At 49.9% G+C, this 17,326-nt stretch overlaps 1 protein-coding gene across 2 annotated transcripts in view; it reads right to left on the bottom strand.

Moving 5' to 3' along the window:
- Positions 1-1,185: 1,185 nt before the first annotated feature.
- The window catches only part of LOC143834970 (occludin-like), a 33,305-nt gene continuing 17,164 nt past the window's right edge, over positions 1,186-17,326 (bottom strand). For both annotated transcript variants that reach the window (XM_077331964.1, XM_077331965.1), the window contains exons 3-8: positions 14,674-14,832; positions 7,539-7,690; positions 6,324-6,533; positions 5,381-5,552; positions 3,329-3,370; positions 1,186-2,731 (exon numbers count right to left, since the gene is read on the bottom strand). In XM_077331964.1, coding sequence (XP_077188079.1) covers positions 2,630-2,731; positions 3,329-3,370; positions 5,381-5,552; positions 6,324-6,533; positions 7,539-7,690; positions 14,674-14,832 — 837 coding nt within the window. In that variant the 3' untranslated portion in view covers positions 1,186-2,629. The remainder of the gene's footprint in view (positions 2,732-3,328; positions 3,371-5,380; positions 5,553-6,323; positions 6,534-7,538; positions 7,691-14,673; positions 14,833-17,326) is intronic.

Here is a 17,326-nt window from a genome sequence, read left to right as displayed (position 1 = left end):
ATCTGCACATATTTAGCATCCGTTATCAAGGCCCGGATGACGAGCCCAAAGCGACCACTTAATTATGCTCAGCTCTTTAATTCCTTTGGCCCCAGGCCCCAGGAGATCCTTCTGGATCTCTCAGCTCGCCGTTGCTACAAGGAGAAATTGGATTTTTGGACAAGGTGACCACGGAGCAAGAGAAGGGGGATGAACGGGGAAGGGGTGGGTGGGGCAATTTGTAAATTAAATGATTTTTTTTTTGGCAAATATATTCCTTATCTGATTGCTCAACCAATGACCCAATAAAGATATTTCTTAGAATAAAGGATCGCACTTGTGGGGCGTGTTATTTGGGAAAGGAAGGGGGCAGCTTCACTCCCACTTTGAGAGCAGATCTGACCACGCACGCAAATAGCCCAGCATCCTGTTTTGGAAATGTTGGGGTGTGAAAAAACTGTGACGGGCCCAAGGTCACCCAGTTGGCTGCATGTGGAGGAGTGGGGAATCAAAACCCAGCTCTCCAGATTAGAAGCCACAACACTGAGCTGGCTCTTTACTGTAATCGGTAGGCATAATGTAAGATGACTTCTGTTTAATGGCTTTTTTTCTGCGGTTTTGCTGACTTATGAGCGATCCTGTGGGGTTTTCATGCCAAGAGACATTCAGACATGGTTTGCCACTGCCTGCTTCTGTGTAGCATCATAGAGTTCGAAGGGACCTCCTGGGTCATCTAATCCAACCCTCTGCACTATGCAGGACACTCACAACCCTATAGCTCATCCACTGTAACCTGCCACCCCCTTGAACCTTCACAGAATCTGCCTCTCCGTCAGATGGCTCTCCAGCCTCTGTTTAAAAATTTCCAATGATGGAGAACCCACCATCTCCCGAGGAAGCCTGTTCCACTGAGAAACCGCTCTAACTGCCAGGAACTTCTTCCGGATATTTAGACGGAATTTCTTTTGAATTAATTTCATGCCATTGGTTCTGGTCCGTCCCTCTGGGGCAAGAGAGAACTACTCTGCTCCATCCTCTATATCAGTGGTCCCCAACCTTTTTATCACCGGGGACCACTCAACGCCTTTTACTGAGGCCCGGTGGGGGGGGTAGTTTACTCCTCTACTCTCAACCACTGCCCTGACGCTCTCTGATCGCTATGGTAATGTTTAAACATCCCTTCAAAATAAGATACAGACACGCCACAACAATGAACATAAGGAACATTTTATTTTCATGGAAATTTTAACTCATGACAGTTTAACTCATGATGGGGGGGGGGAGAAGGTGTCCTTCGAGGCCCACCTCCAATTAGTCGAAGGACCACATGTCGTCCGTGGCCCACAAGTTGGGGATCGCTACTCTATATGGCAGCCTTTTAAATACTTGAAAATGGTTATCAGATCCCCTCTCAGTTGTCTCCTCTCCAGGCTAAACAGACCAAGCTCCCCCAACCTTTCTTCATACGTCTTTGTCTCCAAACCCCTCACCATCTTTATTGCCCTCCTCTGGACACATTCCAGTTTGTCAACATCCCTCTTCAACTGGGGTGCCCAAAACTGAACACAGGACTCCAAGTGAGGCCGACCCAGAGCAGAGTAAAGCGGTACCATCACCTCCTGTGATCTGGACACGATACTCCGTTTGATACAGCCCAAAATCCCATTTGCCTTTTTAGCCACTTGGTGGTCTCCCATCCGAAGACTAGCCAAGGCTGATCCTACTTAGCTATCTGAGATCTAACCCAATTGAGCTAATCTAGGCCACCCACCTGAAAGAACGTCTCTTGGGCTGGACTCTGCTGCTGTTTGGAGCCAGATTCTAACCCGCTCATGATGTTTTGTTAATTGTGAAGCAAGCATGCATTTTCACCCAGAGATGTTCTCACGTGACATTTGGAATCAGATCAAGGTCCGGCACATCTGCGGTCAGCTTGACCAGTCTGCCTTGCGGATCTGTGTGCAAACGTGTCCGAAGGAGGAGAGATTCTTCTTGGGAACTGACCGCCAAAATAGCTACACACAGATCTACGTAGTCAAACATGTTCATATTTATTACAGGCACAGATTTGGTACTTAACTCCATTTCTCCTCCCCTTCCCCTTTTCCACATATGGACGAATAGATTGTGCCACTTTTACCAGAGGGCAGTGGGGGGTGGGGGAGGGGAGGGGAGAGCTGACAATACAATTTTGTAAAAAAAAAGAAAAGGTAAAAGAAACACAGAACTTCAAGTAGAGAACAGAACGCTAAGGTGATTAACAAACAAACAAAACTGTACAAAATGTTGATCTGGGTTTCTTTTTTTTGCATGTCCACAATCACTGTGTGATCCCCCCCCCCAAAGTGCAGCTGCCTATCATTTTGGCACCAAAAGAAAAACAATATTTGCAATATTCAGTTTTCAGAGAACACCAACACCCCCCCCCATCATCACTCTAGATATAAAAGGAGAGTTTGAACAACTGGAGTCCAGCGGGTCCAAAGAGTTCTTGAGGCTTGCAAAACTGGCTCCCCGACAGATCGACGACCCCACTTCAAGGTAGGACTCGAAACAGAAAGGGCTCCTTGAGAGAGCGAGGAGGGGGGTGGCCTTTGGGGACTGCTCCCCCCAACCCCACTCCTGCTGTGCCCTGGTCCCCACTGGCGACTTAGCCCCGGCTTTTGTCGTACTCGCTCACCATCCGCTTGATGTGGAAGAGCTTGCTCCGAAGGGACTTGCTTTCCATCTTCTTGCTCTGGTAGTCAGGAGTCTGGCAAATTAACAAAGGGGAGGACGGGGAAAACACACACCATTGAGGATACACACACACAAAGTAAATAAAGAGCCTGGGGATTTCAGGACAGAAGTGAAACGGGGAGTGAAACAAGAATTCGCGAAGAGTTGTTGATGGATTTCTAGCAACGAAGGTACGGCTTTGTTGGCTGGGTTTGTCTTCCTTTTTGGACAGTTTAGGGTTTGTTCCACTTGCTCAGAATAGCTGCCATTTTGGTATGCCCGAAGGCATGACACTGAATACGGCCTCACAGGTGCATTTTGCACATTTCAGTAACGGGATGCAAGAATAAAACTTATTGGCACTATTTATTATTAATTCACGTAGCGCCTTCTGTCTGTGTCAGAGCACAGGTCTGCCGGCCCCAGCATTGCCTGCTCTCGCTGGCAGAAGCGTTCCAGAGGCTCCAGAAGAAAGAGGTCCTTTCCAATCCCAGAGAGTCTTTAACTGGAGATGCCAGAAAGGGACCAACAGAACCGGCCAATGCACATCTGGTCAGATGGGAAATCGGAAATTCCTGATGGGTGACCCCCCAGGGGCAGACCGGGGTGTGTGGAGGGGGAGGTTACTCACGCGTTTCAAGTCCTTCAGCCGGTTGTATTCCTCTGCCACTCCCTGCAGGAGAGAGAGAAAAAAAGATTGAGGGCTGGCCGTGGTCAGTGACCAGAGACTCCTTTGAGAAACCTCAGAAATCAACAAATGTGGAATGCGGCCAGAGAACCATGAGACACCCAGGGGCCCATGCAGACCTTTCAGGGTTTCTAGTTTTCCGCTGGCACCGCCCCCCTGAGCCAGCTGGGTGGTCACCTGCCTGGTCTGTGGACCAAGCAGGATGTTAGCTACTTTCTAGGAAACCTGAATGGAAATGGACAGCCCAGAGCTGCAGGGTTAACTTGGGGGTCGAACTGTGGACAAGCCCGAACCGCAGTTGTCTTACTTGCTGAAAACTCTTTAGCATCCCGAGGTCTGTGGGTGCAAAAGCCATGAAGTCATAGCTCATTTACGGTGACTCCTGCAAGGGGGTTTCGAGGCAAGTGGGAAGCAGTGGTGGGTTGCCCTTGCCTGCCTCTGCAGAGTCTCCCTTGGTGGCCTCCCTTTCCAAGTACCAATCCTGCTTGGCTTCCAAAATCAGGTTATGTAGTGCCACCTTCCCTCTTGAATGTCTCAAGGTGGTGAACGCTAAAAGCGACCTTAAAATCACACAGAGATATATCTAAAATCGTTAAAGCATATAGAATACTAGACAGAACAGAGCACCCGCTGGCAGGAGGTAAGGGAGTAAGCAAATCTCTCCGGGAAAGGAATTCAATAATTGAGGTGCCACAAGCAAGAGCCTCTTGTGGCACAGAGTGGTAAGGCAGCCGTCTGAAAGCTTTGCCCATGAGGTTGGGAGTTCAATCCCAGCAGCCGGCTCAAGGTCGACTCAGCCTTCCATCCTTCCGAGGTCGGTAAAATGAGTACCCAGCTTGCTGGGGGGTAAACGGTAATGACTGGGGAAGGCACTGGCAAACCACCCCGTATTGAGTCTGCCATGAAAACGCTAGAGGGCGTCACCCCAAGGGTCAGACATGACTCGGTGCTTGCACAGGGGATACCTTTACCTTTACCTTTAAGCAAGAAGGCCCTGTCTAGCCTTCGATGGCGGGGATACCTGAAGCAGGGCCTCTGAACTCAAGTAAGTTCATACAGGCATAGGTGGAATGTAAGGTTTTAAAGGTAAAAAACAGCACTGGGGGTAGAATAAGACTGGAGTGTTATGGTCCCTATGACCCACTCCAGTTATAATTCCGGCCGCAGCATTCTGCACCAATGGGAACATCTGAACAGTTTTCAAGGGCAGCCCCATACAGAGCACATTGCAGTAGTCTAATCTCAATGCTCCCAGGACATGTGCCACACTGGCCAGATCTCTTTTTGCCCAGGAAAGGCAGCAGATGGTTCACCATCCCAAGCTGGAGAAAGGTGCTTTTGACCAATACTACGAACTACTTTTTCAGATGGAGGACCCAGTCCAGGAATGCCCCCAAACTTTGGAGCTATTCCTTCAAGAGGAGAACCGCCCTATCCAGAATAGCGTGTCACAAGGGAAACTTCCAATATATGATTTTTAATGTGAGAACGATGCTTTCCAATAGGTCTCATAGATTTGTAAACGTATTTGACACATTGGGGACATATCACCAAATATGCACACAATTTGGCATTACAGTTTGAGAAAAATCCTTGTTCCAAATCAAAATTTAGTTCAGGAAAAACAACCTGTCTGGTCTTGTACGCTAATGTGCACAACTGGCAATTTGAACAACTATATCCCTCTCCTTTTCCTTCCTTCCTTCCTTCCTTCCTTCCTTCCTTCCTTCCTTCCTTCCTTCCTTCCTTCCTTCCTTCCTTCCTTCCTTCCTTCCTTTCTTTTCTCTCTTCCGTGTCTCAGTCTCCTTCCTTCCTTCCTTCCTTCCTTCCTTCCTTCCTTCCTTCCTTCCTTCCTTCCTTCCTTCCTTCCTTCCTTCCTTCCTTCCTTCCTTCCTTTTCTCTCGTGTCTCAGTCTCCTTCCTTCCTTCCTTCCTTACTTCCTTCCTTCCTTCCGTCTCCACCGTTCGGCCGACTTATCCATTTGTTCTCCACTACCTGGTACTGCAGGCTGTCTTCGGGCAAGTGATCCAGTTGTTTGCTGAGCTGGTTGATCTGGTCGTTGATGCTGTCCATCTCTGCACACAGCTGCTTGTACCGCTTAAGGTCAGAGGCGAAATCTTGCTTATAGTCCTGCCGGATCCTGTCTGACGTAATGGGCGGGTACAGGCTGAGTGGGAAGAGGGGGCGGGGGGTTCAGCAGGGAAAGGAAATGACTTCTTGGGACTACAGACACTAATTTTCGGCCCCCAAAGCACACGCCCACCTACCCAGCTCTGATCCAGCCTGGGACCCTCTGTGTGCTTTGCAACAACCCTCCTCCCTTCTAACTGGGATAAAAAGTCTCGGGGATCTCCATTCCTACACATGCCTGACAAAGGGAAATTTGACTGTCGAAAGCTGATCCCTTGAAATTCGTGTTGGTCTTGATGGTGCCCCTGGAATCTAACTTGCTCCCAACAGTCTCTTTAGCAAAGGGTTCCAAAATTATCCCTAGGCAGGAGGGAGCCTATGGTTGAGGCCTAATCAACACCGACAAATAAAACTGGCCTCCCTATAGAAGCCCCACTCCTCGATCTGGGGCTGTTGAGGTCGCTCTGCTCGCTCCCTCTCCCGGTGCTTGAGAGATTAGAAACAGGCACAGAAGAACAGAGTTGTTTTAATTGTTAAGCAATCTATATATCTCTCCCATGGGTGGCCCACAACTGCAGATAGCTAAACCTACAGATTAGGACCACCCTTGCCCCAAACTGACTTTTCAGCAAAACTGAGGGGCTCCTTAGTTTGGCAGAAAAATCGGGAATGTTAAACATTTTTTTTAAGGAGTTTAAATCTCTCTGAATCAAATCAAGGTTTGACTGGGCACGTGCCACCATCCTAATACGTCTCCCTGCCACCCTTGGGCTACTTCCTGTCCAAGATGGCAGCACTTCCTCCTCACCTTTTCCATTCATCTTGATCTTGTTCATCACTGGACTCCACAGCTGTGGTGTAGTCAGTCTCATACTGGGATTCATCGAGTTCAGGATTTCTCCGTCGCCGCCGGCCCCTGCGGGCTGAAAGCTTGCTGGGAGTCTCTTTGACTTTCTCTTCTAAGGTGCTGGAGCTAAAAGTCCTGGCAGGAGGGTCTGCAGATGAGCGTAGAGGTGTGCTAGAGAGCGAGAGAGAGAAAAGCAAAACATGAGCCAGGGTTGGTAAGTTTTGGTAGCGTGGACAGATATTTTGGTAGTGGGAATTTCGGTAGCGAGGTGATAAATCCAATTCAGGCCAAAAGAAGTGAGAATTCTTCTAAAGAGAGGAGGAGGATCCCTGCCAATGAAAAAGGGGAAATCAGATGTGAGGATTTCCTTGGACTTGTGTGAAAGAAAGCTTGCTTCAGGCTCCTCAGGCTTCACCGATGGCTTTTAATACGAAGCTCTAGCGGGAGTCAATCAGAAGTTGTGTGAGTCCTAGGGGAGGACTCACTGTAAGCCACGGATGGCTCCCAACTCACTGGCTGTCCACTAGATGGATCCAGGAGGGGTCCATAGCCTGCAACCAGTTCTCTAACTCAGGGGTAGTCGACCTGTGGTCCTCCAGATGTTCATGGACTACAATGTTCATGGACTGCAAACGCTGGCAGGGGCTCATGGGAATTGTAGTCCATGAACATCTGGAGGACCACAGGTTGACTATCCCTGCTCTAACTACTGATGATGATAAATGTATTCTTGCAGCCCATTTTCTCAATAGACTCAGGGTGGGTAACATCAGAGTAAAACACAGTGCAGTACAACATATAAACAAACAATTTTTAAATAAATAGGCTTTAAAACACTGGAACCATTGTTCAAACCACCCACCTTATCATTTAAACTAGACCTCGTGAGCAGCAGATTCAGGGCAGGAAAAAGAAAGCTCTCCTTCATCCAACTTGAAGCAGAGATGCCCACCAGTTTAGTCTGTTTTCACATTCATGGAGGAAGGAAGGAGATGGCTAACAGCTAATGGAGCTTCCATGTCCAGGGGCAGTATTTCTGTGCACCGGTTGATGGAGGCCAAACAGTAGGGAGGTTCATTTTCCTGAACTGCCGTCAATCAATCAGGCAGGATTTTTTTAAAAAGGGGGGAAAAACAACCCCTTGATGTAAGCGTCTTTAAAATATTTCTTATTCACCTGTTTCTGTTTTCAGCTGCGTAGTAGCCATCTGCAGAGGTCCTGTAGCTATATGGACTGGCTGGAGCCAGGACGGGGCTTGTGGGCTTTTCTGAGTAGGCCAGAGTAGCTGTGTCATCGTGGGTGCTAGCTACATCGGCAACATTCTTCACCTGCAAAAATATTGGGGGGGGGGGGGGAGAGCTTGGTGGATAGGAATTCCTTGGAAGGTGCCCTGTTTGGGGCGTGAAAATCACTCCCTTCTCTCCCTAGAGAAACCATTTAAATGGAGATGGGAAACATTATTTTAAAGAGTTAGCAACTTTGGTCGCAGATCCTCGGTCTACGAACCATAACATGAAGTCGCTGAACACGCTCACCAAGGGCACTGGAAGCACAACTTGAACATCTGATATTCAAAGGTACATAACCTATGAAAATGGAGGTTCTATTTAACTGCCCCAGCTGACTGCTTTTGGGAGACTTTTCCTTTAGAAGAGGCCTACTGCTCTAAATTGAATCTATAGACCACCACATCCCGCTTTGGCCAGCCGGGCCTCTCAGAGGAAAGCCCCCCCCCCCCAAAAAAAACATAAAAGCCAATTGCCTTTTTAATACATATAATTTTGTATTCAGAGGTAGACTGCCCTTAAACCTGGAGGCTCTATGAAGTGATGGTGGCTGGTGATAGTTCTCAACATATTCTTTTGATCCCTTTCAAACCCTTCTGTGAGCCCAGCTGTCTGTAACAGGACCATCTTAAGCAGAATTGCACACTTTATAGTGCCTTTCTGCCTCGGAATGCCCCGTATACCTTGTGGCAGTGAATCTAAGTTGCCAGCTCTGGGCGCAGAAATTCCGGGAGATTTGGGGGTTGGGGCAGGATTTGGGTAGGGACCTCAGTGAGATCTAAGTCCATCCTATAAAGCACATATATTCTCCAAGGAAACTGATCTCTGTAGTCTGGAGATCAAGCGTAATTCCTGGGAGAACTTCCAGGAGGCAGGTTAATCTTATGCCATAATGCACAAAGAAGGCAGGAAAGACCTACTGCCTTCTTTGAGGAATGACCTCACAGGCAAGAGTGAAAAATCAGTCTCTGTTCCTTTTCTCTCATGCCGAGAGGCTATCTCTTGCACTTCAAAGAGAAACGACGAAGCAAGACCTGCTAAAGATTCTGCAGACATCCTGGCAGGAGAGAGAGAGAGAGAGACAGAGAGAGAGAGAGACAGAGACAGAGAGAGACAGAGAAGGAAAGAGAGAGAGAGAGAGCGTGTGTGTAGCATGGGGCAGTGCGGGGCTTCCTCCATCTGCTGCAACCTCCGTGCTCAAGGCCCCTTGGGCTTCCGTCCAAACCCCTGCAGCTACGTGCTCTGAGAGTTCTCTTCCCGCCTCCCCCAAACTTATCGCCCTTTGCCAGCAATTCCTGGGTAAAAAAAACCCTGGACTTTTGTTTTCTGAGTGTGCGCAGCCCTTGGTGAGGCAGAGAAAGCACAGGGAATCACAGCCTCAGAAGCATTAGGGGGTGGGGTGGGGTGGGGGGCCGCCGGAAGGGTTGTTAGCTTAAGACTGCAGCATCAACAGGGGAGGCCTCCCGCCACCTTTCCTTCCTGAGCCTTCTGTAGACCAGGGCAGCAGCAGGAGGAATTAGCTCTGGGAGGAAGTATTTAGGATGGGAGCCAAACGAACAGAACTAGGAAAGTGCAGGAATGTGTGGTGGGGTGGGTATGGTGGGAGAAGGAGGGGAACCGGCTCAAAGCACCATTAATCTATGGAATTACCACCTGCTAGGATGGGTTGGCAACTAGCTTGGCTCCTGGAACGAGGAGGCCAAATACTCTGACCCCTTGTTCCCTCCCGGATCCGGCAGCTTCCAGCCCTTCCTGAGAGAGGAAGGGAGACATCAAAGAGACGAAGGAGACGAGTTGGTTTTTATACCCCGTTTTTCACTACCTGAAGGAGGCCCAAAGCAGCCTGCAATCTGCTTCCCTTTCCTCCCCCCACAACAGACACCCTGTGGGGTGGGTGAGGCTGAGAGAGCCCTGATATTCCTGCTCGGTCAGAACAGCTTGATCAGTGCCGTGGAGAGCCCAAGGTCGCCCAGCTGGCTGCATGTGGGGGAGTGCAGAATCAAACCCGGCTCGCCAGATTGGAAATCTGCACTCCTAACCACTACAGCAAGCTTGGCTCTCAATCGGGACGCACTGGGTTGGGTGGTCCCAATTTAATCTGACTGCGTTGCAGTCCAAGCTCCAGCGCTGTCTCCCATGCTCCAAAACAGGAGCAAAAGTGGGAGGCCGAAGGGGGTGGGGGTGGCGGCATCTCCTGGGGGAGTCTGGATTGCACGTCCTTGAATTCAGCCACCAAGTGCCTTTGATCGCTGTGTGCTGGGCAGGCGTCCTTATCTTGGCTTCTGTTTTAAAACAAGGCACAGGATGTCCTGGTTTGGTGCTTATCTAGCTGGGGGCGGGGGGGGGGGGGCTCCCTTGCAGCCCCTTCTGCTGCAACTTGAATCAGCACAGGATGGACGAGGTCAAGGGGGGTCCGCATAGGATAAAAGTAGAAAAGCCCTGAAGAATCAGAGCAGAGGTTCATCCGGTTCAGTATCCTGCTTCCCACAACGGCTGGCCAGGTGTTTCCAGCAAGCCGGCAGACAGTAGGGCACAGGCAACATGGGTTATTTCTCCCTCTCTCCAGAATACTCCAGGGTATACTGCCTCTAATCATGGAGGTTCCATTTACACCTCTTGGCTCATGGTCATCTATGGACTCCCCCCTCCTCTATGGATTTGTCTAGTCCCATTTTTAAAATCAGCTAAACGATTGGGTGTCCCCATATGCTGTGGCAGAGAGTTCCCCAAGTTAAATGCAACTTACAGTGTAGCAGCATGATTGCGGTCTGAATCTTCTGCCCATCACATTTATCGGGTGCCCTCATGTTCTAGTCTTAGGAGGGGCTTTGGCTAAGTGGCAGAATGTGTGCGTGGCATGCGGAAGGTCCCAGGTCCAATCCTAGGGTGACATGAAGGACCTGCTACCAGTCTGACTGAACCCATCGTCTGACTCGGGATAACACAGCTTTCTGTTTGCCCAGTAATCTGGCCTTCTTCGTACGAACCCACAGATTTTGCAGGTGACCTGAAAGACCTCTACCTGAGATCCACTGTTTGTCTGAGTAGGCAATCCCCACTTTCTTATTCAGGATAAGGCATCTTCTAGTCTGAAGAGCAGAACCAGGATAAACTCCTTCATCTTTTTATGTGTTGAATGTAACAATATTTTCTTCTTCTTCTTCTTCTTCTTCTTCTTCTTCTTCTTCTTCTTCTTCTTCTTCTTCTTCTTCTTCTTCTTCTTCTTCTTCTTCTTCTTCTTCTTCTTCTTCTTCTTCTTCTTCTTCTTCTTCTTCTTCCATTTATAGTAACAATAGTCTTAAAATCCCCCATTAAACCCCCCGTTAAAAGACTATAAAAATACCCAACATGGCGGAAAATACCACTCTCCCCTACCCGAACAAGGGCATTGGGGGACGGAGGGTGATGATGACTACTTCAAACCCCCCAGGAGGGCAATGTTCTTCCTTGCCAATCCCAGCCTCAGCCATAGACCTGGCGGAAGAGCTCCGTTTTACAGGCCCTGCGAACGCTGGCAGCTCCCGCACAGTTCAAAGAAAAATCTTGTGCAGATCGTAAGTCCATTTGCTAAAACATGCCAGGGGTGGCAGAGGGTCTGCTTGGCACAGGGTGGGTTCTAGGTTCCGCCCCTGGCATGTCCGGATGAAAGGACTAGGCTGTTGTGTCTGTTGACCGGCCGAGGACCGATCTTGAGGTCCGAGGCAAGATCATAGTCCGGCAAATGTGATTGGCCAGCGTGTGATCAGATCCTATCTGCTTAAAGTGAAACTGACCTATAGTGTGTACTGGTGGGAGGATCTTTTGTTCTGTATTTGTATATAAAATGGGGTTATTGGTAGGTTCTCTCAGTTCACTTTTTAGCTCTTGTACCACCTTGCTGGTCCCAATACAGAGGTGAAATGAACTCCCAGCGTCCTGGTCCATGAACCTATGGACCTAACAAGGCAGTAGGTGATGTGAAAGACCTCTGTTTGAGGCAGCGGCTGTTTATCCTAGTAACACTTGTAGCATGTGCTACGAGCCCCATGAATCCTTAAACCGGCTTGGACTGAGACCTGGGAGAGCTGCTGCCAGCCAGAGAAGGTAATAGACTGTGATGGGGGAATCGCCTGATTCAGCATGAAGTTGCTTCATGGCTGTTTGTGTGTGACCAGGGTTCTAACCTGAATTTAAACTGCCCCAACACAGCAGCCAGCTGGGTGACCTTGAGTTTGTCACAGAACTGTTCTCACAGCAGTTCTTCCAGAGCTCTCTCAGTATCACTCTCTGTGGTGACCGTGGTGGGGAGAGGAAGGAGCGGCGATTGTAAGCTGCTTTGAGACTCCTTCAGGCAGTGAATCAGCCTTCTTGCCCAAGAACAAAAGCCTATTTGCTGCGCCATACCGTAGCTCAAAACCAACTTTGCAAAAAGTCATAGAATCATAGAGTTGGAAGGGACCTCCTGTGTCATCTAGTCCAACCCCCTGCACTATGCAGGGCACTCACAACCCTATCGCTCATCTCCTGCCACCACCTTGATTTTTCACAGAATCAGCCTCTCCATCAGATGGCTCTCCAGCCTCTGTTTAAAAATCTCCAAAGATGGAGAACCCACCACCTCCCGAGGAAGCCTGTTCCACTGAGAAACCGCTCTGACTGTCCTGCTAGTCAGTACCCACTGTGAGGTTCCCCATCCTTTAGCAATCCCTCCCCCCCCCCCCAGTGGACCATGATTATCCTCTGGTAAGCAATGCTGGTGTGCACGGAACCGTAACGTCCTGGAGATAAGCTCCTCCTTCTCTTCTTGCAAGGGTGCCCAGGAGCCATGACTACGTGACCTTTCCGCCAGCTCTCTGTGGGGCTCACCGCCGCAGCGATTAATCATTCATATGACCGAAACCAGAGCCTGCTGTCAGCAAACAGTCAAGGGTGCTGCGGAGGGAGTGCGGCTCTGCTTCACACCCTTTCTCTCTCGGTCTCAGGATTGTGGGCCAGTGGCCCATCAGATCCAGGGCTTGGAAAGTCACAGTATATATTTATTATTCCCACCAGCGGCTGATAACAAAGGCTAACCACGTGGCCCTTTTGGAAGGAGTGGAAAAAGGAGGCCCAAAGAGAAACACCTGACCTATGGGGTGGTGGGCGCCTTTTCTGGTGTCTACCAAGTGTTTTTACAAAGTGGATGTAGCCAGGTGGGCATACTGCCAGGAGAACTGCTATTTGGTCGTGGGGATCTCAATTGGAATAACACTGTTTTGGCACAAACCACCTCCGCAGAGCCAGCTGGTGTAGTGATGAAGAGGGGCCGCTTCTAATCTGGCAAGCTGGGTTTGATTCCACGCTCCACCCCCCACACGGCAGCCAGCTGGGTGACCTTGGGCTTGTCACACAGCTCTTCTCCCAGAGCAGTTCTTCCAGAGCTCTCTCAGTTTCTCTTACTGTGGTGACTGTTGTGGGGAGAGGAAGGAATGGCGATTGTAAGCTGGTGTTAAACTCCTTCAGGCAGTGAAAAGCAGGGTATAAAAAGCCAACTCTTCTTTATTCTTTCTCTCCCCTTTTTACTAGAGCATTTTAAAAAAATTACTTTTTTTGGTTCCCTGTGTTTGGGTTTTCTCCTGTGTCTATGTGTGTGTGTGTGTGTGTACCTAATGCAGTGACCATTTTGTAGTTGTTCCCAGCAACCACAGCAGCCATTTTGTGATTGCACCTACCACCCTGTGTCCGGAGGTGACCCGGGCTCTAAGGTGGGGCTTCCCAACTGGGGGTCTGTGGATCCCTGGGGGTCTGCAGCAGTTCAAGAGCGGGTCTGTAGCCTTCCCCTCCTGCCTAAATGACTTGGCCATGAGTTAGGGAACTGGCAGCCTTCAGCCAGAAGGCTTGATGGGTAGGCCGTGGGTATAAAAATCAAAGTGGGGGGAGTCTGGGCTGTCTTCTCAGCTCCTGCCCTTCTTTCCGGCCTACATGAGGCAAAGCCATTGTCGTAGTAGTAAAGGTAGGGGGGGTGAAAGAAGGCCAAAGGGGCGTACGGGTGGTCATGCCACTTGGGGGGCGTGGCATGTCAGGGAGGCGTGGCCAGCTGACATCACTTCCACCATCTTCGAAGCCTGAAAATTCATTTCAGGGGCTCTTTCACAGTCAAAAGACTGAAAAAAAGGTGCTCTAAGATAGCGATCCCCAACCTGTGGGCTGCGGACTACATGTGGTCCTTCGGCTAATTGGAGGTGGGCCGCGAAGGACGCCTTCTCCCCCCCCCCCCCGGCCCTTTACAACACACTTTGGGTGTCCTTGTCTCCCATCACTCCCAGATGGGATTATCTCGTTGCAGAGAAACAAGCTCAGGGTTCCCATTGATTTGTCCTTGTCATGAGTTAAAATTTCCATGAAAATAAAAGGTTCCTTAGGTTCATTGTTGTGGCGTGTCTGTATTTTATTTTGAAGGGATGCTTAAACATGACCATAGCGATCAGAGAGCGTTAGGGCAGTGGTTGAGAGTAGAGGAGTAAATTACCCCCCCCCCACTGGGCCTCAGTAAAAGGCATTGAGTGGTCCCCGGCGTTGAGTGGTCCCCGGTGATAAAAAGGTTGGGGACCACTGCTCTAAGAGGTTGGAGGCTCTGGGCTGAATCCCTCTCTGATGAGACGGTTGTGGGTAAAAATCCATAGGCTGAGACCCAGTGACCAAAAACATCCACAGGGCCCCTGCTCCCTCCCTCCTAAAAAATCTACCAATGTATTCTGCTCTGAACCTGTTCCCATTGTTATAGTTTGCAACCAGAAACCACCGAAGGAAGGAAGGAAGGAAGGAAGGAAGGAAGGAAGGAAGGAAGGGAGGGAGGGAGGGAGGGAGGGAGGGAGGGAGGGAGGAAGGAAGGAAGGAAGGAAGGAAGGAAGGAAGGAAGGAAGGAAGGAAGGAAGGAAGGAAGGAAGGAAGGAAGGAAGGAAGGAAGGAAGGAAGGAAGGAAGGAAGGAAGGAAGGAAGGAAGGAAGGAAAGGCAGGCAGGCAGGCAGGCAGGCAGGCACTGGCATCCAAAGAGGCACAAAACTTACCCACTCCTCTACGTTGGGTCCCTCCTGGAAGGATACTGGCTTGTCCCAGTAAATGTTAGGCTTCCCGTACCTCCAGATCTTCTTCCGTGTCTTGCTGGCAAAGAAGCAGATGACACAAAGAAGGATGACGAGGAGGAAACCACAGACGATTGCCACAGCCTGGAGGGAGAGAGGAATTCAAGAGGCAATTCAGTACGGAGAAGTGCAGAGTTCTGCATCCGGGTCACCAAAACGAGATGCCTGCACCCTGGATGGGAGAGACGCTGCTGGGGAGCCATTTGTGCAAATGAGATCTTGGGGTCCTTGTGGACTGTAAGCTAAATATGAGCAGACAGGGTGATGCAGTGGTAAAGAAGGCAAGTGCAGTCTTGGGTGAGATCAAGAGAGGCATCACATAGTCCTGCTGGATACTGCATGAGTCAGGCCCCACCTGGAGTCCTGTGTGCAGTTCAGGAGGCCTCACTTCAAAAAGGGCGTGGACAAAATGGAGAGGGTTCAGAGGAGAGCGAGGAGAATGATCCGGGACCTGGGGGCCAAGCCCTAGGAGGAAAGCCTTGGGAATGTTCAGCCTGGAGAACAGGAGGTTGAGACATGACGAAATTCCATTCTTGAAGTATTTGAAATGGTGTGATTTGGTGGAGGAGGGCAGGGAGTGGTTCCTGTAGGCAGCAGAGGAGAGGACCCACACTGATGGTCTTAAACTACATGTATTGGCTAGGTATCAAGTATGTGTGTGTGTGTGTGTTGGGATTTTCACAGTCCAAGTAGTTCTGGACTGGACTTGGCTGCCTAAGGAGATGGTGAGCTCCCCCTCCCTGGCGGTTTTCACACAGCAGCTGGACAGATCCTTATTCTGGATGCTTCATGTTGAACCTTCATTGAGCAGAAGGGTAGACTAACCTGTGGTCCTCCAGATGTCCATGGACTACAATTCCCATGAGCCCCTGCCAGCATTTGCTGGCAGGAGCTCATGGGAACTGTAGTCCATGAACATCTGGAGGACCACAGGCTGACTACCCTTGGACTAGATGACTTGTATGATCCCATTCAACTCTATGATTAAGGGGCACCCAGGCAAGTTTCTCACAAGTGTCTCACTAGCTTAATCTGGTTCATTCCCCAACTCCTGCTGAAATCTCCCTCAGCCAAAAACGCGCCCCCTCCCCCATACACTTTGAGCTCTTATTGTTCCCCCTTTGGCATGTCACAGATGGAGTTTATGGGGTGGCTTCCATTAACCATAGTAGTTTTCGGATTATCAACCTGAAATCGCAAGAATTGCCCCCGGTCAGTCCAGCACCCGAATTCCCACAACACTGCTAACAAAACCCTACAAACAGAGCACGAAATAACAGCCAGCCCTTCTTTTTTTGCTCCTGCTTCTCAAAACCAAAGCAGGTGGCCTCTGAACATGCAGCCACCATAGTCAATAGCCCCCGATGGACCACTCCTCTGCAAACATGTCCAATCCCCTTTTAAGCCACCGTCCTGTCCTGTGACAGCAAGCTCCCTGTGTCAACGGTGCATTGTACAAAGAAACCCAAATGCTGGAGCTTGTTAAAGGTCGGAGCTCCTGAGGAGGGGAAATTAATTGTGTACATTCAGATACATGAACCCAGCACGGCACATCACTGGGCACCAGAGGAGAACGCCACCAGTGGGCACAAATACTAGGGCTTATCTTATCAGCCAGACTGGGTGGTGGTGCAGAATGCCAGCCCGCACCTTCACACGCCCAGATTATTTTCTGTCCACCCCGAAACTGGTTGCCTAAGGAGGCCACTTTCCTTTTTAAATACTGTTTGCGCTGGCGTTGTGTGACTCAGCTTCTTGCCAGGCACAGAGCATTAACTCAGGGTCTGCCCCAAAGACCATCTTGGGCTCATCCCTAAAGGACTGAGCGATGAGGCTGGAAGAGATAGCAAAGGCTTGGGGTAAATGTTCAGCCTGCAGAAGAGGAGGCTGAGAGGAGACAGGATGGCCCTCTTTAAATATTTGCAAGGTTGTCACTTGGAGGAGGGCAGGGAGCGGTTCTGTTGGCAGCAGAGGAGAGGACCCGCAGTAACAGGTTCGAACTACATGGAGAACAATATTGGCTAGATATCAGAGAGAAAATTCACTCAGCAGTGGAATGGGCTGCCTAAGGAGGTGGGGAGCTCCCCCTCACTGGCAGCCTTCAAACAGTGGCTGGACAGATCCTTATCCTGGATGCTTGAGGCTGATCCTGCACTGAGCAGGGGGTTGGGCTTGATGGCCTGGATGATTCCTTCCTACTCTATGATTTGAAAGTTCATTTAGCAACTTTTGGCTTGGAAACTTTGTTTCAGTGGAGTTTTAGCTTGGAAATACAGTGATGAAAAGAAGCTAAAGAGACTTTTCAAACCTACATGGAGGGTCACAGAGCTTCTAAAGGAGGGAGCAGGGGGAGGAGCTAAAGGGTGGAACTTGCCAGAGCAGGGGGTGGAGCTAAAGGGGGGTGTCTGCAGAAGCAGAGGCGGTACCTTGGCGCGAAGAGGAGGTGCTTGTTAGAACAGAGGTGGGGTTTGTCAAGGGAGAGGTGGAGACCAAAATAGAGAGCATATGTTAGTAGCTAGACCCCCTTATCATTCTGGAGGGGCAGTTTATAGAAAGCCAAAACATAAATGCCCTTCTG

Source organism: Paroedura picta, chromosome 4 (assembly GCF_049243985.1).
Source record: "Paroedura picta isolate Pp20150507F chromosome 4, Ppicta_v3.0, whole genome shotgun sequence".
In the NCBI taxonomy this organism is placed as follows: Eukaryota; Metazoa; Chordata; class Lepidosauria; order Squamata; family Gekkonidae; genus Paroedura; species Paroedura picta.
Note: the sequence above shows the minus strand (reverse complement) of the source record. Positions and strands in the feature narration are given on the sequence as shown.